Here is a 25938-nt window from a genome sequence, read left to right on the forward strand (position 1 = left end):
TATCCACATCCTTCCATCGAAGCGCATGTAAAGTCCGCACCAAACTGCTAGTCCGCTCTGAAGCTGTTGCGAGCAGGTGTAGCCATACAATTTGCTATGGCGACGCGATTCATTTCTATATTCAGAGCGGACTAGCAGTTTTACGCGGACTATAGCTGCCTATTGTTTCAAGATACATAGTAACGATTCCAGTTTTAACGTTGCAAATCCTGAGGACTAAAGCGCGTCTCTTAGGTAAATGAGCATCCACACACTTCCGCCAACGCACAAAACTGCATCACTAGCTGGTAACGACTTGAACGTATCAAAAATAAAGTTTGCTTCAAATAATTTTCGTATACTTATTCAATGTATATGAACCGTTTCTTGTCTAAAAGCCTCAATTAAAAGTGATCCCAAAACACGGATTAGTATAACAACAGATCATTTTGAGCCGAAACCAAGGTTTGGGCGCCGCTAAACACACCCGTCAAACAAATTCACAAGTCGTGCGCACGAGACGTGGAAAGTCACGACCAACGTCAAACCCTCAGTAAAAATCCCACTACAGACCTAGCGCGAAATGATAGCCCAAATTCATAATTTCGGCTTTGTGCTGCTTGTTACACCGTTGTGTATTTTTTGGTTCAAATTTGGCGAGCATACCTAAAAATTTTAATAACTATCTAGCCATAAATAACATAACGATATGACTATGGTTTTTCTTTAATATAGAAGTAGCAAACGAGCATGTAGTTCACATGATAGTAAGTGACAAAACCCGCTAATGGACATCTGGAATCAATCTCAGACTTATAAGATTCCTAGCTGAGTTCAACTACAGATGTTTTGCTAGTGGCGGCACCACCGCCACACCTATTTTTGCTTAATACCGGCAGTGTTAAGTACTACTGTGTATGTGTGTGTGTTTTGGTTTGAAAGGTGTAGTAAAGGAGACATAGGTACTAATATGAAGCGTTCTAATTTAGTCCTTGGGATTCTAATTTTTTCTGGGGTTAATCTTTATAGGGTTCATAAGGTACGTACATCCATGGGCAAATTCTTGTTCACATTGGTATCTATACGGTAAAGTGAAACACCGTGAGAAAATCTAATTCCCTAAAAATAATGGTTCAAAGTCTATCCATAAAGTTAAAAGTTGACCTGTGTAATGTTATATGGTCGAATAGCTTCTGGAATGGTTTAAATCTCCAGACAGTAAAACAAATAGTGTACGTGTGTGATGATAAGCAGCAGTGATCCGGTAAATATTACGCGACGGTGTAACTCGGAACGTTTAACAACAGAATTATTAGTACATTCCTGAATTCCTTGCAATTTATCGAATGGTTAGGGCACGCAGGACGCGGTACCCGTTCCCATAGGAATCTGAATACTGAAAGCATGATTGTCACGCGACCGCATTTTGGTATGTAGGGTGGTCCTGATTTTCGGAAGCTACAGGACAAAAGTGAGTTAAACTAAAACAAAGAATAAAGTACATTTACAACTTAATGTGGAGACACGAGAAACGACTGTCATTTAAGAAAGAATCCGGACTATAATAATATTTTTACGCATTGCAACGTTTGAAAAAATTTAAACATTATTTTTTTTATATAATATATGAGTAGCAGACGAGCATGCAGTCCACCTGATGGTAAGTGGCTACTGCCGCCTATGGACATCTGTAATCAACCCCAGATAGGATTAGATATTCCTACTTGAGGTCGGCCAGAGATGCGCCGCTACCCCTGAGAACTAAGCTGGAACGCTTCGGAAAAGTCCGTCTCCCTTACCACACCCTTCAAACCGGAACACAGCAGCGCCTAACACTGCTGTTATTAGGTAGAAATAAGTGTGGCGGTGGTGCCGCCGGAGTCGAACCACAAAGGGTTCTACCACCTTCAAATTCCTTCTTATTGCTATAATCTATTAATAACACTTCCTTATATCATCATATCATAAACCAAATCCCGACTGCTTAAAAATACAGGCATACATTTGGACGAATCCTTATGTTTAAAGTTAAAATCATAAGTCATAAAAGAATGAAGCATGCATACATAAAGAACATTACCCCAAAAAACATAACATACTCCATAAACTTTACCGTCCGCAGTTAGGTAAAAAGAATTAGATTTTGCAACCTACGTTCAAAAAAAATTTGATAATGACCATAAACAAATTCAAAACGGACCTTTTATTTCAATTATTTTATTCGTTACTTAAAAAGAAATTCAAATTATTAATATACATGTATTGAATATTTTTGGTTAGGTATTATATTAGTATTCTACAAGTTTTAAATATTCGAGAATGTCTCCTAGGAGCGCAGAAATCATAGCCACTCTACATTTAACAGTTATCGAGCTATGCCCGCGGCTGTCACATAATGTCACGCATTTCGGAGGCATTTTAATAAGGCCTAATCTGTCCAAATCCTATCCCACTGTATTGTTCTGACACCAAAATTGGTTAGAAATTGGTGTGTTCGTTGCTTCGAGGTAATATCGTTCTAGGAAATATTTGCTAAGTAGCTTATAGTGCCTTCGTACTGTTGAGCTAGAAATATAATGTTTTATGACAGTAATTTCCTTTAATTAAGGGGTTTTTAGCAAGGAAGCATACTGTCTACCTGATGTACAGTGACCGCTGCAGCAAAAACATGGCTAATTAACCCCAAGTGATAAATAATAGATGCCGGCTAACTTACTTACTTGTGAGGCGATCTTGTTTGTTCTCGGAAGAAGCACTTCTGTTGTCAGCTCCAGGAAGAATCCTTATTTTGTATGTAGTTGGCATAGATTAGTAAAGATACTTCGCCGCCTTGAAATTGAATGAAACCACAAACGGCTTATTAGTAAGTTCTTTTTTGAATTCTTGACAAATAAAAACATATTTAGAGAAAATTTACGAATAAATAACTAAAACTGCGTAATTTACCTACTTGATAAATAAATAATTATTTCAAATATTTTAGGGACATTTTAGCACGGAGACGTGGCAAAACTTTTTTATGCAACTATTTCAATTCTAAAAACTGGGTACATTTTCTTTTTAGGAGTGAGTAATCTTTACTAATCTATGGTAGTTGGTTACAGATGTCCACGCGCGGTATTTACCATCAGATGGCGTGCACCTCATTTCTGCAAAAAAAAAGATGAGAGTACTATAAACGGTCGCTGATACGTTGAATGTAGCTGAAGACTAAGGTGGAATACCACGTAAATGTAACTCTGCCTGACCGCCTTTACCACATCTCCAAAACAAAGACAGTAGCTTACCTAAGTATCAGTACCTAAGTAGGTATAACGACAGCGCCGCTGCCGCCGCAGTAAAAAATAAATAGTACACCTCTTTGCAATTTAAAATTATAATAAAAATCGCGTTGCTACATTTACACATCCTAATCTTTAGCTTAATAATTAATATTACATATAAAAGATCATCTATCTATTCCTCACCATAATGACAGACTTTAAGCAACGGATATTCAACTGAACCCGTATTAGAGATCGTATCGTTATTCTCAAGTATAGCTGACTCATAGCGTAATCATAGGTTTGCTAACTCTTCGACTATTTATTCGATAAATCTGGATTCTGTGAATTTCATAATTCGAACCTGCGTTTCGATTCTCGCAAATTTATAACTGGTAGTTAGGATTTTTGGAAGGCATTTATGGTTTTAGAACCGTTTACGAAAAAGATACAAAAGAAGAAGTAGGAAAGTAAACGTCGGTTCTTTATGCATTCCATTAGAAGTTATTATTAAATATTAATAAATTAATCAAAAACTGTAATATGTACTCTATGTATAAATAATATTTTTTTATTCCACGAAACGAAAAAAAGTATTTTCATCAGTTCGTTATTCAACTACTCGCCAATAGATAGCGCTATTAGCAGTATGCTTTCACATGAAACTTATAGCGCCATCTAGTATCGGATAGAAAAAATACAAAAATAGTGATGAGTAATACCAATAGATGGCGCTCGTAATTTGCAGTCCACTTTATTCTTGAATTCTCATAATTATTACAATATAATATATAATTATTTCCAAATAATTAAGTTACTTACCAATTATGATATGTTACGATGTCTTCTTAAGTACTTAAACTTACGTTATTTGTATTTTTAAAGCAACTAGCAATACAATTTCGACATAGAATGTCAAACATAATAGATGTCATTGTCAAAATAGCATTTTCATTCAACAAATTCGCTCGTCATCGCTGTTCTAAAGTTTAGAAAACAATTTGGAAATATGGCTTTATTAGATTTCTGTCGCCTCGATGAGAAAATTAATTTAAAACCTGTGGATTCACTTGTTTCTTTCCAAAATGATATACTTGGCTACAGTCATAATTTCATGAACAGTGCTCAACTCGCAACTCCTCCGTTTGCGAATGTAAGTAAAGGTTATTTCGCCGGAATTGGTATAATTAATTCATAAAGTGCATTTATTTATAATTTTTATCTTTCCCTACAGCCTATAGAAACACTTGCGCAGTTTAACACAAAAGATGACACCGGTCGTGACATCAAAATCGAGTTCGATCACGGCACCACTACTCTTGGTTTTCGGTACAAAGTGAGTGAAACTCCCGAATTATTTGTTTTAATGTTGTGTTGCATGCGAGCAATCCACTTGATAGTTAATGGTTACATCAGTCGCCAACCCCTAATTGCAAAAAGTCCTCTGTAAAAAACCTATTTTAAATAAAAAAAAAAAAAGATTTGATTTGAAATGAATGATCTTGAAATCAGCCACCGATGCATTGCTACCTCAGAGAACTAAATTTGTCTGCCTCATGTACATTTATAATTGCCTTTGGCCCTTAATTAAAAGTGTTGTGGTTTCATAATGAAGAAAAGAAACCTATATAAATATTTCCAAGCATCTTTTCAGGAGTTCTTCTCTCATATAAAATAATGAGTAATAATTAGATGTCTGTAAATCAACAAAATTATAGTATGTTAATTAAAATGATACTTTTTATGATACTTTATAATGATTGTTTCTTTTATTGTAATTTTGTGTAACAGGGTGGTGTTTTGCTGGCAGTGGACTCCCGGGCCACTGGTGGACAGTTCATTGGGTCTCAGTCCATGAAAAAGATTGTGGAGATCAATGATTACTTGCTCGGTAAGTTATTTGGTTTTGAAATATTCATTCGCTCTTAGTGTCATAATACGTTACATTGTATTGAAAAAACCAATTACAAATCATCATTTTCATATTGAAAAATCCAATTTGAAAGATAGTGGAACAAATATGAATATAAATGTTCCACAACCAACATTGACAATGCATCTGTGATTGGCTTCATGTGAAACACCTGTTTGGCTATGTATATTGTCAGCCAAATCGGCAAAATAATGTAACCATGAAAACATGATTTTCTCATCACTGCTATAATAAAATCCTTTGCCGTTCCTGTTGTGTACATTACAACCAAATACAATCATTCTTTATTTCTGTTATAGTCCGCATAAAACTGGTAGTCCGTTCTGAATATAGTAATTAATCGCCATAGCAAATTGTATGACTACACCTGTTTGCAACAACTTCAGAGCGGACTAGCAGTTTGGCGCAGACTATACTTTTGTAGTTCCATTTCAATACTAATATTATATATGTTATATAGCTAGCTGTGTAAATAAAAAAATGTTAAGGGTGAACAACCCTTATAACTTAGGGGTATGAAAAATATATATATAATATATAGTAATATATTTTTCCGATTACCTACTGAATAAGCATATAAAATTTGATGAAAATCAGTAAAGCCGTTTCGGAGGAGTACGGTAATGAACATTGTGACACAAGAACTTCATATATGAGATAAAATTTGTTAAAAATGAAGGGATGTAGTGTATGTATCTATTGAATAGATATGTATGTACATTGCCTCATGTATGCCAGTAGAGAGGGTAGCTGTCAAAGTCAGACTGGTGACGTACGAGATACGGATCGGACGTGCCGCCTTGCTCGGAGCTTGTGTAGTGGTGAGCCAGTGCATGTTAAATAGCCCTTGAGGTTCTTACAAACATTACACATGTAATCCGATGTCTAATAATAACCAATACTACTCATAACTCCTTAGGTACCTTGGCCGGTGGTGCCGCCGACTGCGTCTACTGGGACCGAGTGCTCGCGAAGCAGTGCAGGCTGTACGAGCTGCGGAACCGCGAGAGGATCTCCGTGGCGGCCGCCAGCAAGCTGATGGCCAACATGGTCTACAACTACAAGGGCATGGGCCTCAGCATGGGGATGATGTTAGCTGGCTTTGATAAGAGGGTGAGTCTGTGCATTTGCACTTTATTTTTACGGCCTTTCCAAAGTGAAGAGGTTATCTATTTATTACATATTTATTATCTATACTAATATTATAAAGAGGAAAACTTTGTTTAATTGTAATGAATAGGCTCCAAAACTACTGGACCGATTTTAAAAATTCTTTCACCATTCGAAAGCTGCATTATCCACAAATAACATAGGCTATATTTTATATGAAATATATTTGATAAATAGATTTTGAGACGGTACAAAGTTTGCCGGGTCTGCTAGTTTTTTATATAGAAGTAGGAAACACGAATGCAGTCCATCTGATGGTAAGTTGCTTCGGCTCTCCATGGACAGCTGTAATCAATCCCACATAGGATGAGATATTCCTACTTGAGGTCGGCCACAGATGCGCAGCAACCCCTGATGACTAGGCTAGAACGCCTCGGAAAAGTATGTCTCCCTTACCACAACCTTTAAACCAGAATACAACAGTGTTTCACACATCTGTTTTGAGGCAGAATAGGTGTGGCGGTTATGCTGCCGGAGTCGAACCACAAAAGGCTCTACCACTTTTAAAGTATCCCTTGGTTATTACAATACCAGTTCTATCACTTTTAAAATGTTACAAATTTATTCCTTTCAATACATCCCGTTTATATCTGAATATTTTAAAGTAAGTGTCCCAAATATATTGTCAATGCCTTTTCACAGGGTGCTCAACTGTATTACGTAGACAGCGAGGGTACTCGTACACCAGGGAAAGTATTCTCAGTGGGTTCCGGCTCAGTATATGCATTTGGTGTTCTCGACTCGGGGTACAAATGGGATCTTGAAGATGAGGAGGCTCAGGGTATGTAGTGATTGCACATTTACTATTATTTTTTTAAATAAATTTTTATCATAATTTTGTATCATACTCATATTGTCACAAATTATTAGTATTGTTAGAATCACAAACTTCTAGTTAATATTTATGATATGACAAAGCACACTTATTTGCTCATAATTGCCAAATTTCGTTGTTTAGTACGCAAAGATTGGTTAACATTGATATTTACTAACAGGCATTAATAATTTATGTTTCTCCCTAAATCGTCACTAGAATCACGGATTTTCCCATTTTATAGGCAAATTCTCCTTAATGGCAACACAAATTCTCCCCATTTCCCCAGAACTCGGTCGCCGTGCGATCTACCACGCGACTCACCGCGACGCCTACTCTGGTGGCATCATTAGAGTGTACCACATCAGCGAGAGTGGTTGGGTCAACATCTCCAATGAAGACTGCTCCGATCTCCACTACAAGTACCAAGCCGAAAAGGGGATTAAGGATGAATAGATTTGTAATGTTTTTTTCAATAAATAAGTGCTAAAATAATGTTGAGTTTTTTATACCGTCTTTGTGAAACGTGGTAAAAACGTTTTCGGTGAAGGAAATCGGGCGTTCCGCGCATAAAGAAAATAAATTGTACCGTGAAAACGGTAGTCTATGCGTGTTGCGTGATTTCTAATCCTATCAAAGCAACTAGATATTTTTTAATATATGGTATAAGAGTAGCAGACGAGCATGCAGTCCACCTGATGGTAAGTGGCTACTGCCGCACATCTATAATTAACCACATATAAGTTTAGATACCTACCTTAGGTCGCTCACAAATGCGCCGCTACCCCTTACCTCACACTTCAAATCTCAACACAGCAGCGCTTAACACTGCTGTTATTAGGCAGAAATAGGTATGGTGGTGATGCCGCCTGAGTCGAATCACAAAGGTTTTTCCCATCTCCAACATTTCTATTATTACTTTAAAATTGTCAGTCTAAATAAGCTTTTTTGAATTAAAAATCCAAATGCAGGTAGAATAAGATTTATTTAACATAACACTTAAAGTAAAATTAAATTGCAACAATAAATATTTCTAACCTACTTAATACGAACAAAACCTATAAAGTAGAAATGCATTATAAATAGGCTTGCTACACCTGACGCCGATTGAATTGTTGTATTATACAAATTAGTTATCTATACAGGGTGAATTTTTCAATCCGGTTTTCAGGGGCAAATTTCAATCTATAAGCATTAGCGAAAAATGCTGAAAGGTCGACAATATTGGATGAAATAAATATGTATTTTCTCTAAATTAGCCTTTTCTTTTAGTTTGTCATTATTACGCTAATTTCTTGTGTGTATCACAAAAAAAGAAACATTTAGAGGAAGATGATATATTTTCATAAATATTTTATAACAATGACGCCACTCCGCACCGCACCACACCACACCACAGATTAAAGATCACTCCTCTACATCATACATCATTACTTCCCTGAATTATAAGTTACACTATCCGATGATGGAATAATACGTGATTTTTTTTCAAAATGAAATCTTGAACCGGCTCGGGAAATATATTTAAACAATAACGAATAATGCAGTTTCAGTTTTTATCAAAATCAGCCTCAGTAACTCCTTTCAGCATTTTTCGCTAACCCTTATATTTTCTGATTTGGCCCTGTAGGCCTATTTGAAAAGCTCTCCCTGTATTCATTATGATACCACCTTTTTATACAGTTAGCAAAATATCTGCGATATACCAAAGAATAATAAGTAGATGCATAAACCAACACATTTCAAACAACAATTTTTTCAGAATTTTCTTAAAAAAACTAGCCGAAAACTTAATAATACTTTTATACACAAACTTTTCATTACTAGGATGTATTTTATGCAAGAACATTATATTTCTACTAAATACGATCTATAATTAATATTCGTTCTTTATTTCTTCCCTTCGTCCTTCGCCTTAGAGTCAATGTCCACAGTGACCTCTTCAAATGTCTCTTCGAGTTCCCAGTCTTTTAAGGGCGCTTCCGATAACTTATAGAACTTGCCGTGTTTACCGATACCTGAAACATGTTAAAGAGGCATTAAGAATCATGAAAACGTGAAATAATTTGGGACTATAAAGATCGTGGATGGATTGGTCCATTTCCACTTTAAGAGTCAGTTGGGAGAATTAGAGACCAACCAACCATCAACCATCTTTTTATTGCATGAAAAGTACTCTATATCAAACATTAGCTTTTATCCGCGGCTTCGTTCGCGGTCAGAGATTTTTATCTATTCCTCGGCAACAGTATTTTTTCGGTATAAAAGTGTACAATATTTGAAGACAATCGGTTGTAGGTGTGAAAGTGTTCTAAATAAACTCACATTCACATTTATCAAATGAGCTTTTGCCCTGACTTTGTTATATATCATTACTTTGTTGAGTTAGTACCTTCCAAGCTACACTATAAGAAAGCATAATACAGCATATATTTATTCAAAATTGTTGAAATTATAAATCAAAATTATGGAAAAAAGAAACACCTGTGTACTAGAAAGCCAACAAAATTTAAAACTACAGAAATATAATGAATAAAGCAACTACTTAATAATAATAGAAATTAACTTTTGAAGGTGGTAGAACCCTTTGTGGTTCGACTCCGGCGGCACCACCGCCACACCTATTTCTACCTAATAACAGCAGTGTTAGGCGCTGCTGTGTTCGGTTTGAAGAGTGTGGTCAGGAAGACAGACTTTTTCGAGGCGTTCCAGCTTAGTCCTCAAGGGTAGCGGCGCATCTGTGGCCGACCTCAGGCAGGAATATCTAATCCTATCTGGGGTTGATTACAGATGACCATGGGCGGCAGTAGCCACTTACCATCAGGTGGACTGCATGCTCGTCTGCTACTCCTATATTACATAAAAAAACTACCTCCTTGAAACTTCTTAACGCCCTGGTTGATATCTTCAATAGTGGCCCCGAGGAGGCTTTGCATGATCGCTTCATCTCGCATGCTCTCCTCGCTATTTGGGTTCAGCTGGGAATTCACCGCTGCTAACTTATCCATGATTAGCGCATTCTGCGGGAACTTCACTAGGGACTTGGCTAGTTTGATTGATTCTCCTAGAGCTGGAAAAATTATAATACATTGTATTAGGTACAAGGCATCATCTATTAGGATGATATTGCCCCGGGCGGCAATAGATTTGGGGCGGCAAAATTGAAGGTGACATGAATTGAAGCCCCTAATTATGATTGATTAAATGTAATTCAATTGTTGTTAGAGGTTAGTTGGTTAGTGGTGGTCACTGATTTCGTTATTTTAGATGATATTGGATTAACATTTTTGATTTTTTGCAAAATTAAAAAGTTCTAATTCCCATATTTACGTAATAATAGATGAGAGGGGAAGAGGTTTCTGACACAAAAGGGGAGGAAAGATTAAAAATGACTAAAATCTGCTAACATAATAAGTAGGTACTATTTAATTATTCAAGGCGGTTATCCTCTTACATGCTTTAACAGCAAAAAAAACTTCGTAGTTTTCTACAAACACTTTCCCTGGTAAGTATGAAGTCCGTCGCGTATACAGCCCATTTCTTTAAGAACAGAGTTACACCCAATACAGCAAAAACCTACAGGTCATTTTATTTTAAGGGGAAGTTTACACCCCATTTAACAGTATTTCCTTTCCAAACTTACCAGTGCCGGTAGCCGTGACTTTACAAGCCAAGCCCATTGCATGCGCTTCTGTACCGTTGATGAGACGACCCGTTATGAGCAGATCCAACGCTCGGGACAGACCGATTAGGGATGTGAGCCGTCTACCACCGAAGAGTCCTTGTGGTACACCTAGAAAGAAAATATACCCATGGTTATAGTCCACGCCAAACTGCTAGTCCGCTCTAAAGTTGTTGCGAGCAAGTGTAGTCATACACTTTGCTATGGCGACGCGATTCATTTCTATATTCAGTGCGGACTAGCAGTTTTACGCGGACTATACCTATCTAAGGACTTTTTTATATATAATATAGGAGTAGCAGACGAACATGCAGTCCATCTGATGGTAAGTGGCTACTACCGCCCATGAACAACTGTAATCAACCTCACTACCACATTTATAAGGACCTATGTAAGGACTATCCTAGGACGACAATACAAGCTTCACTTACAATTAGTTCTATAGGCAAGGAGAACCAACATAGTTCGACCAGAGAGGTACCACCGTCACACCTATCTCTAGTAGATATGTAGCATTTCTTCTGTATTGGTGGAAGGATGTAGATGCCAACTGACTTACATATAAGGCTACTGTCGTAGTCATTAAGAGTACCAACACATCCGCGGTTAGTTTCAGGTTGAACCTGGTCTATTTGGAGTTGATCCTAAATGTCCAGGGGCGGCAATGGCAATAATTGGTGGATGGCTAACTCGTGTGCTACTCCAAACTAACCATTAGTAGCTACAGAGAAAAGCATCTCTCTATGTGATTATGGTTATTTGATTTCATAGTTTTAGAAACTTTTTCATTTATTTATTTAGTCGTTAAATTATGAGTTAAAAGAAAATATCTAAAACTATGATATGTAAGTGCATTCTTGATAGTATTACAAAGACAACTCGCAATAAATATGAATAGTCAAATCCTCAAGATAAGTAAGACAATGATACTTTAACTAATACTAGAGTGTATAGTTAAAAACTTAAGCCACCATTATGATTAAGGGCACAATGAAAGGTACACTGATCACTTGTAGATAATTAGGTATTTACGTTATTATATTACAACTTTTTATTTTGTATAAAATTCTATTCAAAATCAAAAATATTTTATTCAAAGAAGATCTTCACGGAATTCTTTTTGTACGTTTACAATCTGTCATCACTTTGCATGGTATTTTAATATGAAGAAAAAGGTTCGAATTGAGTATAATTCAATAGGGCAGGTAAAACCAATTTCTAGGGTGAGCATCTTCTTTCGATAGAAGGGTGTGAATGCTGGTTAACACATCTGCATTACCCACATGTGGACTTAGCTTTTTTTCTACGTCAATCTTTTAAAAATAACCTGAAATAAATGAAGAAATGAATGTATAAATCCCCGCTGTCCATGGGCAGCAGTGGTTTGTAGAGTAAGATGTAAGTAGAACATAAGCTTAACATTAAACACCTATTGTAAAAGAGTGAGTAATAAAGTACATCCAAAACCTATTAGACGTTTATTACCGTCGTGGCCAAACCCTATTGGCTAATATGCCACAATATGTTGTGAATTGCATGCTCATTAGCTACAACCATTATAAAACCACTCCATGCACAAAAACAAAACAAAATAACGTAACATACACACCAAACCTCCTGCCGAGGCAACCCAATACCGCTGTATCCTCTATGACTCTCAGATCGCAAGCCAGAGCCAACTCGAACCCTTCGGCCACTGCGTAACCTGTTACCGCTGCTATTGTTGTTTTGTCGCATAGTGGCCGACGACGGAGACGTGACTGAAAAAATAAAATAAATTATGACATAGCTGGTTCCATATGACATTCTTCCATCTTAGGAAAAACTTCCAAGGAGGGTTTATTTGTAAATAGGTGTACCACTGCCACCAAAATACCATACGTGCCAACTAAATGAAAGCACGTAAACACCAGCTTATTGCCTTGACAGATTTCAGGATAACAGGAGATTAAAAAAAAATAACATGGCTGGAACTTTAAAATAAATTATATAGCAGTGAGAGCCTAGTTAATCACTAGGAACTAGAAACTCAGCAACTTGATAGAGGGGTCTGAGGTTCAAATCACACCTCTGATTTATCAAAATTTATAATTAGGCAAAATAGGTATAGCAGTGGTGCCTAACAAGTTGAACACTGATGGGTTCAACCACCTCCAAAATTTAATATCTATTTTATAGACATTTTAGCATAAGTAAGTACTTGTACAAAAACTAAGGACGTACAAAAACTTGCATGTCTCGTAAAATTTGCGAACCTACTGTAAATACTTACAGCAGCATCAGTTATTGTGCTATAGCCTTTAGACTCGACATCATCAATATCAAAACCAGAACAGAATGTGCCCCCTTCTCCATTAAACACCAGGACCTTAGCATCAGCATCCTTGTCGAAAGCATTGATAGCTTCCACCATCTCGTGAAGGGTGGCTGCATCCAGACTGTTCCGGGTTGCTATCCTGTCTATATTCAGGGTTGTGACTGCACCAAACTTCTCGACAATGATATCTGTTAAAAAATCAGCAATTAAAAAATACATGGGCTGAACAAACTGCCTCCTCCTTTTTAAAATGTGGTAGAAATCAAACATATTTCTATACAAAGTCTAAAATAGTATGAATATTTGAATACTTTATAAAGCAAATAGCAATTCAGTTAAACTAAATACAAAATAAACTGGCTACTATAAAGGTATGTTATAGCAGAAGAAAAAAGTTTGAAGGTGGTAGAACCTTCAGTGGTTGACTCCAACCACGATTACTATTTCTGCCTAATAACAGCTGTGTTAATCACTGGCATCTTCTGGTTTGAAGGGGGACATACTTTTCCCAGGCATTCCAACTTAGTACTATCAAAACGGAACACAGTAGCACTAAAGATTGCTATTATTGGACAGAAAAAGGTATTGCGATGATGCGTCTGGATTCAAACTAAAAAGGATCCATCCACCTTCAAAATGTACCTCTAAGAGTATTTCTCATGTATCTCTCTGCTACAAATCAGAATTATGTGCCGGCGTATTCACGTCAGTCAAACAAAAACTGCGCGTTCACTTAAGAAATACCTCATACATAATTCTGTTACATTGAAATTAATTGAAATAATAAATATCTTACTTTTTCTAACTTCCTCAGCGGTCTTTGATTCTTCTTCCTTCTTTTTTGCGTCTTTAGATTCTTTTGCATAGTGCCGAATATTATTAATTTGAACGAATGCTATACGTCTCGTAGAAATAAGATTACGAATTAAACTCCTCATTTTTACTTATGTTGAAGGAATCAAGCGAACAAATTAAGTTTTTCTCCCGGCAGCAGATATTTTTATTTTTAGGTTATGTTTTTTTTTGCTCTGTAACTGTCTCAGTGACGTTTTGATGACAGACATTAATTAGTGAAAAGTGCACTTGCATGAATCTTGTAAGTCCATTTGTGTTATGTATAAATAGTAATATATATAAAACTAATACCATAATTAATTTAATATAGTAAGTTAATATCATGGATTTTTTTGGTTATAATATCAAATAGATTTTAACAAACGAACTTCTACTATATAATATTTATACATTGGCAACATTATTGATTGATAACTCAAATCATTATTTATTATTATTAGTCTGTGGCTAAAAAAACAAAATATCATTGAATTTTCTCGGTGATTTTTCTGGACAAATTCTTGTTGGACACGTGTACTTGTTGAAACCTTGTTGTATTTCATCATCGGAAGTTTATTTTGCGTTCGAACGCCGGATCCGGAGTGTTCTTACAAAAGTGTCGCGTAAATTGCAAAAATGACGGAGTTTAGGGACTGGTACAAAAGCATTCCATTTTTTACTCGTCACTGGTTAACATTTACTCTAGTATTGAGTATTATAACAAGATTTGGTGCGATAAACTACCGCTACTTGGTTTTAGACTACTACAGCTTCATATATCGCTTCCAGGTACGTACCGATTCTTTCTATGAAGTATTTTAGCCAATATGTATATAACATAGTAGCTTAGTATGCATATCTAGTGTCCATAATCCAAAACCCAGAAATAAAAAACAAGTGTATATAGTGTCGCAATATATTAAAACGATATCTTTAAGATTCCACTAAGAATTATTATTAACATCATATCCTAAATAAGTAATTTATATGTTTCTGTTATCACAATTATAATTTTAATTGTGTATATAACTCATTGTCCTTAAAGTATGTTATTGTTGATAACAAAAATCATGTCATGCAAAAAATATGCAACATAATTTTGTTTTCAATTTGAATTCAGATAACATACATACATTATGATAACTACACTATAAATATTGTACCGAAATAGGACTAGGTTTAGAACCAGTATAGTTTTAAGAGAGTTTAAGTCCGTACCAAACTTGTAGTCCGCTCTGAAGTTTTTGTGCATAGGTGTAGTAAGAGAGCCAATGCGGTTGAACACTACAAGGATATACTCCGTAGCAACACAAAGGGCACGTTAATGCAGCTATGTACCTGTGGGGACAGCGGGCAACGGAGGGTGCTGGGGGCTCCCACGCTGTCTTTGTCCCACTTATTTCTACAATTTGCTATTTAATGCAACTAGTTTTTATATTCAGAGTAGACTAACAGTTGGGCGCGGACTCTACCACTGTTACACCTACATACTTCTAGCATGAAGCAATCCTTGCCTTGCTATGAAGAGTGTAGAAGCCAGCTGACTTACATATAAATTGACATTTTAGTTCTGAAGAGTGGCAAAGCGTCTGTGATCAGTTTCAGGTAGAACCCCTGTCCTATATGGACTTCATTGTAGATGTAAGGTGGCCATGACCACTTAGTATCAAGTGCTCTGACTCTTTGTGACTTCAGTCTTATAACAAAATTATCCCAAAAATGGAAAAAATAAATATTTAACTACTGTCAATGTAAAATGACACAGTCTAACATTAGAGCACTTTTTCATTTAGCATTTTTTATTTAGATGTTTTAAGACAGAAAGTCCAATATCCCTATAAACTAATACTTTAATTATTTATTATTATAATCCCGTAACATACGGGCCTCGGACGGACTTTGTGAGATAGAAGAACTATAAGTGTATTAGTCTTACAAACAATTTATTTCATGAATTTGTTCCAGATATGGCGTGGCTTCACAGCACTTTTCTTCTACCCAATCGGACCTTCGACCGGCTTCCACTTCCTAATCAACTGCTACTTCCTCTACAACTACTCACAACGGCTGGAGACTAGCACATTCGCTGGGAAACCGGCTGATTACTTCTATATGCTGCTCTTCAACTGGGCTTGCTGTCTGATCATCGGATTGCTGGTTAACTTGTCGGTTAGTATACATACTGTACATATTATGTGATAGACCTGATAGTCTAATCGTAAGAATCTAAAACAATGAAATTGTAGAACCCTTTGTGGTTCAACTCCGGAGGCACCACTGCCCCACCTATTTCTGACTAACAACAAAAGTATTGAGCGCTACTATGTTCTACATTGTAGGGTATGGTAAGGGAGCCATTCCAAAGTGTTATGACTCGATTGTCAATTGTAGCAATGGATTTGTGGCCACGATGTTGACTACTGATGTCCATGGGCTGCAATAGTTGTGTACCATCAGGTGAAAAACATCCTCGTATGCTACTTCATTTGTAACACAAATGTTCATGGGCTGCTTTGGCCACTTACCATCAAGTGGACAGCATGCTACTAGTACTTGCCACATGCTCGCAATATATAGCAGTGGCGTAAGCTATTAATTTTTGTCGCCACTGGCTCCTATAATTTGATACCTAGTTCAGGACTGTCCAAACCAGATACTGTCGTGGGTCGCAATACAAGTTACTATTTGCTGCCACCCTCCTATAGTTGCAAAAAAGGTTGTAAAACAAAGGAGAGGTAGGAGAGTCGACGACTTAAACTCTAAAACAATTGTTTAAGATAAATTTGCCCTAAAATCTGCCCACCTACACTCCAGCCTACTCACCCTATTGTTAAATCCGCCAGTGTCATATAGGTCTATTGTTGGAACAAGTCCAAATAAGTAATCTCTCTTACAGATTGTCTATTAAAACAAGACTAAATAAGTAATCTCCTTCACAGATCCTAATGGACGCCATGGTGCTCTCAGTGCTGTACGTATGGTGCCAGCTGAACAAGGAGGTGATCGTCAACTTCTGGTTCGGTTCCCGGTTCAAGGCGATGTACCTGCCCTGGGTGTTGTTCGCCTTCAACCTCATTATTAATGGAGGGTGAGTTGTTTTAATTAAGTATGTTTTATTATGGTGTTTGTTAGCCAAGCCTCAGTGCTTATGTTAATATAAATTACATCAATAATCTGAATAAGTATTATACATTTCAGTACTTGTATCTTCGTAATCAAATCTTACTCTTAATTTCTAAATAAATAATGATGTGCTTCGATTATTCCAATTCTTGTCATCTGATTGTTTATTTATCTAAGTTAATACACAATTGCTATATACAGGTAACTTTTATTGGGCACTTGTTGTTCTGGTCTAAAGGCATCTTATATGCTATTATACATATAGACTTATATCTGCCTTATAACTGTAGTGTTAAGTGCTGCTGTTCTGGTTTGAAGGGTGTGGCAAGGGAGAGATACTTTTCTGAGGCGTTCCAGCTTAGCCCTCAGTAGAAGTTGTGTACCTGTGGCCGAACTCAGGTAGAAATATCTGAACCCATCTGGGGTTGAATGCAGATGACAGTAGCCACTTACTTTCAGGTGGAGCATGCAAAATAAAAAGTATGTTAAAAATGTATCATTTTTGCAGTGGAGTTATGGAGCTCCTGGGCATCCTGATCGGCCACGTGGCGTTCTTCCTGCTCTTCCAATACCCTCAGGAGTTTGGTGGCCCTGCTCTCCTGACGCCGCCGCCTTTCCTGTGAGTAACTATTTTTAGCCACAAACACTAAATAAAGTTACAGTCAAAAGGTTGAAATTATAGTCTTTGAACGTTGTTAATACTCAATCTATGTGTTGTTTTACAAATTTAACAATTGCTCTCTACTAGAAATTATCAAACCTTTCGGCAGTAACCACTTACCATCAGGTGGACTGCATGCATGCGGGTGAGCTACTCCTATATTATTAAAAAAAAAAAATAAGATATTCATTGTAAAAGTAAATATTCTAAGCTTAAATCCTCGTTTCTATAGTATTCATAATTAAAAAAATCAAAAGCCCGACTGTACTACAAAGGCTGAAGTAAAATTTCCAAAAACAGTGAAATATGTGTTACATTATTTTTATCCAGAAAGCCAAATAAGTTCATAGTAGATATCTGTCTCAAAATTGAAAGATATTCAAACAATATTATCCTATTTTATCCTCGTAGTGCTCATTTACATGCTCTATATAAAATTCCAGCATGCTAAAATTCAGCGGTTTCCCTATGCGTTGATCTCAAACATAGCAACTTACATTACATTACACACATTACATACATTTAGTCAGTTACATACATTTGATACCCTACTTGATAGGTTCGGTTAACTTTATTTTTGAAATGTGTTACTATTTCGCGCCAAAAATTCGCCATTTTGATTTTTTTTCTAACACCTATCTAAGGACACTCAGGTCATTGAAACGAATATAATGACACCTTAATTGTCGACATTCATCCAGCCGTTTGTTAGATGCGACCGAATAAAGAAGATAAACATACAAGATACGCGCGAAAAACATAACTCTTCCCTGGCAGTCGGTTAAAAAGCAAATTAGTAAACGGTTTCATAGAATTTTCATACTGATATTGCCTTGTATTACTTGTTGGTAACATTTTAAAATTCAACAACATTTTTATATTTCAGTTTCCTAATAACTATTCATTGACTAAAAATAATCCTCTTGTCGTGCAGGAAGCAAATCTTCCCAGACACAAGATACGTCGGTGGCTTCGGCAGCGCTCCCCAAGCGCAGGCCCCCACCCGCCCCGCGGGGCCTACCTTCGGGGGCCACAACTGGGGCCGCGGCCAAGCCCTGGGGGGCAACTGAGGGTTGGCCCTCCGCAACTTGCTCCGCCACGGACACTTCTCCGGGGAGAACGGGCGAGTTGTACCCAGATAAACTGTTTGTGATGTGCGGAATGGAGGGGAAAGTGATGGTAGGAGCGGTTGACGGTTATCTACGCTAGAGGCGCCACTGTCTATGCTAAACTTGCTTGGTGACTGTGAAATATATGTAACCAATGATATTCAACTATATATTAGCAATAGATCGGACATGAAGAGGAAAAGTATTTTTCATAAGTTACCAATTGGTAAAATGGTCATATAACTGTCATATACTTAGCATTATAACTAAAATCTAGCATTTTAAAATGAAATGTCGTGAAATGTATGTCAAACACCAATCAATCCGAGATGGTGTCACTATGAAACAGGATGAAAGTTTTGGTATCAAAATCTTAATGTCCGGTCTATAGCGCTATATATAATATCTTTGAACATAGACTTTCAAATTTAGGTCTGTAGGCTTTGTGTGACATAGTTACGTAAAAACAGTGGAAGCCCCATCTATGCTTGAAACACCCTCCAAAATGGTAAGCATGGTGATTGTAATGTACATAAAAGAATGGAATTAATCAAATTCAGATTCAGACAAATGGATGGATTGAGACAAAGGAATAGCTATATTTTCTGAATATTTCTGTCATTTGAACCATTTAATCAATCAACTAATGGTATGTATAATATGATGGTTAGTAGTGACTTACTGCATTTAAAAAAATCGCTATTGAATTATCTAAATGTTAGTGTCGTAAAAAATGGAAATTTTAATAATATATACGGAATAATATTGACGAAAGGGTCAGTTATATCTAGTTAAAAATAATGTTATTAGGAACACAAAAAATAAATATAATCTTTTTGAATAGATGGCGGTGTAAAATAAAATAAATGTGCACTATTTAAATGTAATATGTAGACTATAGAAATAGAAAATATGAGTAATATTGTAGTTGGTATTTGCAATATGATTATTCATATCCATATTGCATTTGAATGTAACAGTAGTTTCATTATTAACAATCCAAATAGATCCAATGATATACATTTAAAATTATGCTGATATTGTAGTTTTAAATCTGTCTTTGTCATATTGTAGTTGTTATATGCAATATGATTATTCATATACATATTGCATTTGAATGTAACAGTAGTTTCAATATTGACTACCCAAATAGACCATACATTAAAAATATGCCGATTATGTAGTTTTAAAGCTGTCTTTGTCATATTGTAGTTGATATATGCAATATGGTCATTCATATCCATATTGCATTTGAATATAACAGTAGTTTTATTACTTATTACCCAAATAGTACATACATTAAAAATATGCCGATAATGTAGTTTTAGAGCTGTTTTTGTCATAAACTTAGCATAATAACTAAAATCTAGCATTTTAAAATGAATTCTTGATGTAATTTTAATGTTGATGCTTTAGAAGTAATGTATTTTAAACACATTGCATTTTCCTAAACAAGAGCAAATATTTACGTAATTATATACTCTCAAAGAATGAAAATATGGTTTTATTGATCTTATATAAGTATTGAATATAGACTTACTCATATCGATTGGATGTTATATCTATAATAGTAGTGTTTTAAAGAAATTGTGCTGAATAAGACCTTACAAATTTTAATAATTTGGTTCTAAAATTATCTCCACTAATGTAAATAAACTGAGTTGATGATATAAAAAAATATTTTTGAAGTACCCTTACTCTTTTTCCTATAACATTAGATATGAAAACAACTCAATGTTGAATATATATATATATATACAGGATGAATTTTTAAAACGGGCCTTCAGGGCCAAATCCGAAATTATAGGGATTAGCGAAAAATGTTGAAAGGAGTTACGAGGCCGATTTTGATAAAAACTAAAACTGCATCATTACTTTTTTAAAATATCTTTTTCCCTAGCCGGGAATCGAACGAGTTCATTTTGAAAAAAAAAATACACCCTCTATATTATTCCACCATCTGATAGTGTCGCTTATAAGGATCAAATTCTGGGAAGTAATATTATGTGACAAAGTAAAGGAAAAGGAAAATTGTGAAGAAAATACATATTTTTTTATATTAATTTGGCAGTTAAGTTCCCGCCATTCATCAATTTAAACATTTCGCGTATTAACAATTTTTTGGCTCAATGTTTTAAATCATTCGAAATGGACGTTTTGTTCTTCAAGAATTTATATTTTAATGTCCGACTTAGTTAAGGTTACTTTTAGGACCATTATAATAGATTTAACTTGATATGGGCGGATTTTAAAAAAAGTAATGATGCAGTTTTAGTTTTTATCAAAATCGGCCTAGTAACTCCTTTCAGCATTTTTCGCTAATCCTTATAGTTTCGGATTTGGCCCTGAAGGCCCGTTTTAAAAGTTCACCCTGTATATATAGCATAATAAATCTAATCTTATATCTATATTGATCTCCTTATATCTTTTTGTAATGCACTAATAATATTTAATTGTATTATTTTATTAATTGAAACTTTTAACACATATGTATTGTATATATTTACTTGCTATACACACGGTGTATTCTATAAAGATGCTATACTTAATAAATATTATTATGTAGGGCTTGTATTTTTATTTATTTCATCATTTTCATCAATAAAACTAACATTATTCCAGAGTTGAGCACTGCTGGGTTTCAGTTTGAAGGGAACGAACACAACAGGCGTCCCAAAATAGTTCTCACAATTAGCCACGAATATGGGGTCAACATCAGGTAGGACTCAATCTTGGGTTGATAACAGATATCTAGGTGACATTGGCCACTTACCATCATGTGTACTATAATATGCGCATTTGTATGTATGTAAGTATTTAGGGCGACAACATCCAGGCAAAGTAATTAGTTCAGTTTGATCACCAAAAATACTGACTGTGATAAAAACAGATAATATACAAAAGAATAGAGGGTGCTATTTTGGGTTACTTCTTATACTATAGTCCGCGCCAAACTGCTAGTCCGCTCTGAATAAAAACGAATCGCGACGAATAGCAAATTGTAGATATTAGCGGGACGAAGGCAGCGCCGGACTCTTCCAGGCACAGCTAGGTTCATATGCCCTTACGTTGCTATGGAATATATGCTTGTAGTTGTGCACAACAACTTGAGAGCGGACTAGCAGTTTGGCGCGGATTTTATACATTAAAAAGTCAATTTGGTAAATATTCTGCTTTATTTTCATTTAACATCACTTATAAACAGACCCATCTATATTGTATTGCTGATTTCAAGGATACACATAGATATAAATTAACAGATACTATAAACTACATGACTCGTCTAGTGGTGTGCTTGTTTGTCCTTTGGGTCTGGTTTCCCATACTCCTTCTCCCACATGGCAATGAATTCCTTCTTCCTCTCCTCTCGTTTCTTGAAGTACTCTGGGTATTGGGCCTTTTCGAGTGGGTGCCAGTAGTCCAAAACCCAATCGGGGGGTGTAACGACACGCTCGTGCGCGACACCACCCACGCTGAATTGGACTGGAAAGTAATGTTAAAATGTTAGTAGCAACCATAGATTAGTAAAGAATACTCACTCCTCACAAGATAATGTAAATAAATGTAAATTTTGACAATTGAAATTGTCACTGTCATCTATTTTCATGTTTGAAAAATATTAAAAAATGTAGTTTTTAGATAATTTATGAATGAAGCGATATTTCTCCGCACTTTTTCTTCGATTTCGTGTTTTTGTACCACTTAACTGCGCATGTCAGCATTGTTCTGCGTAAATTACACCATGACAGCCATTAAATGGCGGACAGAATTGTCAACCGTTTAAGCCATTTAATGGCTCCCTTCAATTACAAGGCTGTGGGATTTCTATACTTATCTATGGTGGCAACATAAACTTTGCTACTTCTGTATTATGAGATATATTTTGGAGGTTAGGAGGTTTTCTTAAAATAAATAATATTAATTAATAACCTAATATGTCTTGGAAAAACTATTTTAAAATTAGCTTTAACAAAACAAAGTTAATTAACCGATTAAAAATTATTTTCCTGCTTCTAAAGAAATGATGAATGACTGAATAATATATTAAAATCTGAATTGATGTTAACACCACAATCACCCAAAATATGTTAGTACTACAGATAAAATTATTATTTAATGGCTTATTAGCCACCTACTGAATAGCAGTCTATTTAGTAGGTGGCTTTGAAAACATTATTTTTAAATTATGTTAGGACTGAAATATCTACATCTAAATCAAATCATGTAAACAAAAGCAGTGGTTAAGAAACAAGACTTCTCGATGGGGGGGTCCGAAGTTCAAATCCCAGGCACGCACCTCAGATTTTTCAAAAGTTATGTGCGTATTATAAATTAATTACCACTTGCTAAACGGTGAAGGAAAACATTGTGAGGAAACCTGCATACTTGAGAGATTTATTAAAAAAAACCTCAAAGGTATGTTAAGTCTGTCAATGCGCACTTGGCCAACGCGGTGGACTATGGCCTAATCCTTCTCATAATATGAGAGGAGACCCGTTCCGAACAGTGGGATGATGATGATGATGAAATCAAATTACTTGAATGGGTTGATGATGATGATGATGAAATCAAATTACTTGAATGGGTTGATGATGATGATGATGAAATCAATTTACTTGTTGTCTAGTAAATCAGGTAAATAGCATGACGTTGCAAACATGTGCATAATGGGAATATCCAACTTACATTTCTTAGGCATTGGATGCAGCTGACTATATAGTTCCTCCTCTCCTTGGTGCAGTAGCTCGGCAGCCTTGCGCATGTCCGTTACTTTGGCATTTTGGTCAAAGCGATCACGAAGTAGCACGGCATGGTAGCGGTATACATTTCTGGAACATTTTAATGCAGTTATTAAATAATGCTGCATTTGTGACGTGGCGTGGAGTATCGTGTGCTAGAACCAGTCTTATTAAACTGGCAAACACCTCCAACACACCAATTAAAAATACAAAGTAGCCCTTTTTTAGTATGAAGTAGTTTTTTGTAATATCAATGTACCAAATAAGCATGAAGTCCACCTGATGGTATAAAGTTATGAAGCAGAAGTAGGTGTGGAATAGTGCCACTAGAGTCAAAGCAATAAGGGACTCTAGCATATTCAAACTAACATATTCGATGGCCAGCCTAGTCTTCAGAAGTGGCAACATATCAGTGATCAGCTTCAGGTAGGATCCATTGCATATGAAGTTGATTTAAGATACCCAAGGGCTGCAAAGAGCCATGACCTTCAGGTGGATTATATGCTTATTCATCTATGGCTTATTCTTATAAAAAAAACAATGTAAATACTATTATCAACTAAACTACTTTAGTTGCACTACATACGCTATATTTAAATTAAATATATAGTTCAGTTATGTAAAATAAGTCATCAACTCTAATAATGTAACAAAATAAAAACAATTACAAAAATTAAACAATACTCTATTGTACAAATAAGTATTTAAAAGATTTTTAATTCTTTCAATACTTATAAAATTAAAAAAAATAAACAAAACCTCGTGTAAAGAAGAAAAATATGTCTTGTTTTCGTTAATTTTCTTGTTCAAACAAATATAATCTGTAAAAACAACGAAAAATATACAAAATTACGTAACCTAACAAAATGTTATGAACTTATAAATAATTTTCACAATGAACAAAAATAATATTACCGTCTATCGTAAAACGCTTCCAAGTTACGCAAAGCCTTTTTGTAAAGGCTGCAAACCTTTTGAGCATGGGTTTTTATTCCTAGAGGTAAATTCGCAGCCATTTTTGTTGATAATTCACCTGACACTGACAGACACACCAGCTGCTGAAGTACTGACACTGACGTCTGAGTGTTTTTTTTTTTGATATAGTGCTTTATTTCCTTGGCTTCTTGCCTTTCAGCATAACTTTATTTGCATGCGTCTGAGTGACTTATGAAAAAAAAAGATACTGTGTATCAAAGAGTACAGTAATCTCTCTGTATCTTTTTGCCATGGCTTCTTAAATTTCGCACTTATTGAGAGCCATACATCATTTTCTTAAAATAAAATACTGAACCCGTTAAAGCTCATAATATTATAAGCTTTTAAATAACTAGAGTGAGAGGTAGGTACAATCCGAAGAAAAATCTATATAATCTTGTATTTAATTTATATAAGGCAATATCATGTATAGTTGTCCTATAAAAAACAGATTCTCGTGTCATGTGAAGTGTTTCCTTACAGGTTAGGTTACTCTTTAGTCTCCTTCAAAGAGTATAGCATAGAGCAATGACATTTTATACTAATAGAAGAATAGGTAATAGATCTATGGCATAGAATATTATTATATACAGGGTAGAGTATAGTAACCTATTGTTATCTTTCGAATGCGGCCTGCCATTACCACAATAAAACTTGTAGTTACTATACTTACTATGTTATCAAAAAAGTTAATGGCCGCTGGACTCATGAAACAGAATTTCCGTTTCATGGCTGGACCAGAGCTATATCGGTTACTATATTTTTTTGGTCTAGAGACCTTATAGTCCGTGGCGAATTAAAAAAAAATTAAGGTCTAGGCTGTACAGCTTCTGCCGCCCCTGCTTCTACAATTGTCATGTCTTACTAGAGGTGAGGCGTATATACTGGAACAGGTTCAGGGACTAGGTAGTTTCCCGGACTAGGTAGTTTCTGGACTAGGTAGTTTATCGGACTAGGTAGTATATCGGACTAGGCGGTATATTGGACTAGGTAGTTTATCGGATTAGGTAGTTTGCGCTCCTCGCTGCGACGGCTCATGATACGGTTCCCGTTTTTAAGGCATGAACGAACTAGCTTCCTAATTAGCAAAAAAAATCGGTCCCCAAATTTGCCGCCCCAAAAATCTGCCACCCTAGGCTGAAGCCTACTCAGCCTGCTGGTAAATCCGCCACTGCTTATAGTCATAGTCACTATGATGCCATTATGATCGAGTTATTACACTTCATACACCTCTCTAAGCTAATAATAAGCTAAGTTAAATAAATAATAAGCTAATAAAAGGGTTTTTTTGGCATAACTCTTAAGAATGTACGTTTCCTCGCGATATCTTCACCGTTAA

General features: G+C 35.8%; 4 protein-coding genes across 4 annotated transcripts; 2 read left to right on the forward strand and 2 right to left on the reverse strand.

Annotated features, from left to right (window-relative positions):
* The first annotated feature begins 4170 nt into the window (after nt 1-4170).
* Prosbeta5 (Proteasome beta5 subunit) lies at nt 4171-7654 on the forward strand. Its single transcript, XM_073092016.1, has 6 exons — nt 4171-4395; nt 4477-4578; nt 5034-5133; nt 6095-6288; nt 6988-7126; nt 7449-7654. Exons 1-6 carry the CDS (start codon nt 4252-4254, stop codon nt 7613-7615), a joined length of 846 nt encoding a protein of 281 aa, XP_072948117.1. The 5' UTR covers nt 4171-4251; the 3' UTR covers nt 7616-7654.
* A 497-nt stretch (nt 7655-8151) lies between these two features.
* On the reverse strand, nt 8152-14212 carry LOC140756468 (probable enoyl-CoA hydratase). The gene is made up of 6 exons (XM_073091983.1): nt 13955-14212; nt 13114-13346; nt 12451-12601; nt 10803-10952; nt 10032-10229; nt 8152-9177 (listed from the first exon to the last, which is right to left on the reverse strand). The coding sequence occupies exons 1-6, from the start codon at nt 14094-14096 to the stop codon at nt 9050-9052; spliced, it is 1002 nt and encodes a 333-aa protein (XP_072948084.1). The 5' UTR covers nt 14097-14212; the 3' UTR covers nt 8152-9049.
* A 234-nt stretch (nt 14213-14446) lies between these two features.
* Nucleotides 14447-20532, forward strand: Der-1 (derlin 1). Its single transcript, XM_073092321.1, has 5 exons — nt 14447-14781; nt 15958-16161; nt 16932-17080; nt 17624-17734; nt 18711-20532. Exons 1-5 carry the CDS (start codon nt 14629-14631, stop codon nt 18844-18846), a joined length of 753 nt encoding a protein of 250 aa, XP_072948422.1. The 5' UTR covers nt 14447-14628; the 3' UTR covers nt 18847-20532.
* A 1510-nt stretch (nt 20533-22042) lies between these two features.
* On the reverse strand, nt 22043-24704 carry ND-B22 (NADH dehydrogenase (ubiquinone) B22 subunit). Its single transcript, XM_073092028.1, has 3 exons — nt 24540-24704; nt 23572-23714; nt 22043-22368 (listed from the first exon to the last, which is right to left on the reverse strand). Exons 1-3 carry the CDS (start codon nt 24638-24640, stop codon nt 22169-22171), a joined length of 444 nt encoding a protein of 147 aa, XP_072948129.1. The 5' UTR covers nt 24641-24704; the 3' UTR covers nt 22043-22168.
* Between the last annotated feature and the right edge of the window lie 1234 nt (nt 24705-25938).

Source organism: Epargyreus clarus, unplaced genomic scaffold (genome assembly GCF_041222505.1).
Source record: "Epargyreus clarus isolate Ecla_fem2 unplaced genomic scaffold, WU_Ecla_fem_2.2 ptg000035l, whole genome shotgun sequence".
Taxonomy (NCBI): Eukaryota; Metazoa; Arthropoda; class Insecta; order Lepidoptera; family Hesperiidae; genus Epargyreus; species Epargyreus clarus.

Coding starts and splice junctions, on each gene's coding strand:
- Der-1 (XM_073092321.1), top strand. CDS start 14,629: ATGACGGAGTTTAGGGACTGGTACAAAAGCATTCCATTTTTTACTCGT. Junction 14,782..15,957: donor GCTTCATATATCGCTTCCAG/GTACGTACCGAT, acceptor AATTTGTTCCAG/ATATGGCGTGGCTTCACAGC. Junction 17,081..17,623: donor AACCTCATTATTAATGGAGG/GTGAGTTGTTTT, acceptor TCATTTTTGCAG/TGGAGTTATGGAGCTCCTGG.
- LOC140756468 (XM_073091983.1), bottom strand. CDS start 14,096: ATGAGGAGTTTAATTCGTAATCTTATTTCTACGAGACGTATAGCATTC. Junction 10,953..12,450: donor TTGCCTCGGCAGGAGGTTTG/GTGTGTATGTTA, acceptor TTTTCTTTCTAG/GTGTACCACAAGGACTCTTC. Junction 9,178..10,031: donor CGTTAAGAAGTTTCAAGGAG/GTAGTTTTTTTA, acceptor AACATGTTTCAG/GTATCGGTAAACACGGCAAG.
- ND-B22 (XM_073092028.1), bottom strand. CDS start 24,640: ATGGCTGCGAATTTACCTCTAGGAATAAAAACCCATGCTCAAAAGGTT. Junction 23,715..24,539: donor GAAGCGTTTTACGATAGACG/GTAATATTATTT, acceptor AAAATGTTCCAG/AAATGTATACCGCTACCATG. Junction 22,369..23,571: donor GCATCCAATGCCTAAGAAAT/GTAAGTTGGATA, acceptor ATTACTTTCCAG/TCCAATTCAGCGTGGGTGGT.
- Prosbeta5 (XM_073092016.1), top strand. CDS start 4,252: ATGGCTTTATTAGATTTCTGTCGCCTCGATGAGAAAATTAATTTAAAA. Junction 4,396..4,476: donor CAACTCCTCCGTTTGCGAAT/GTAAGTAAAGGT, acceptor CTTTCCCTACAG/CCTATAGAAACACTTGCGCA. Junction 4,579..5,033: donor CTCTTGGTTTTCGGTACAAA/GTGAGTGAAACT, acceptor TTTGTGTAACAG/GGTGGTGTTTTGCTGGCAGT.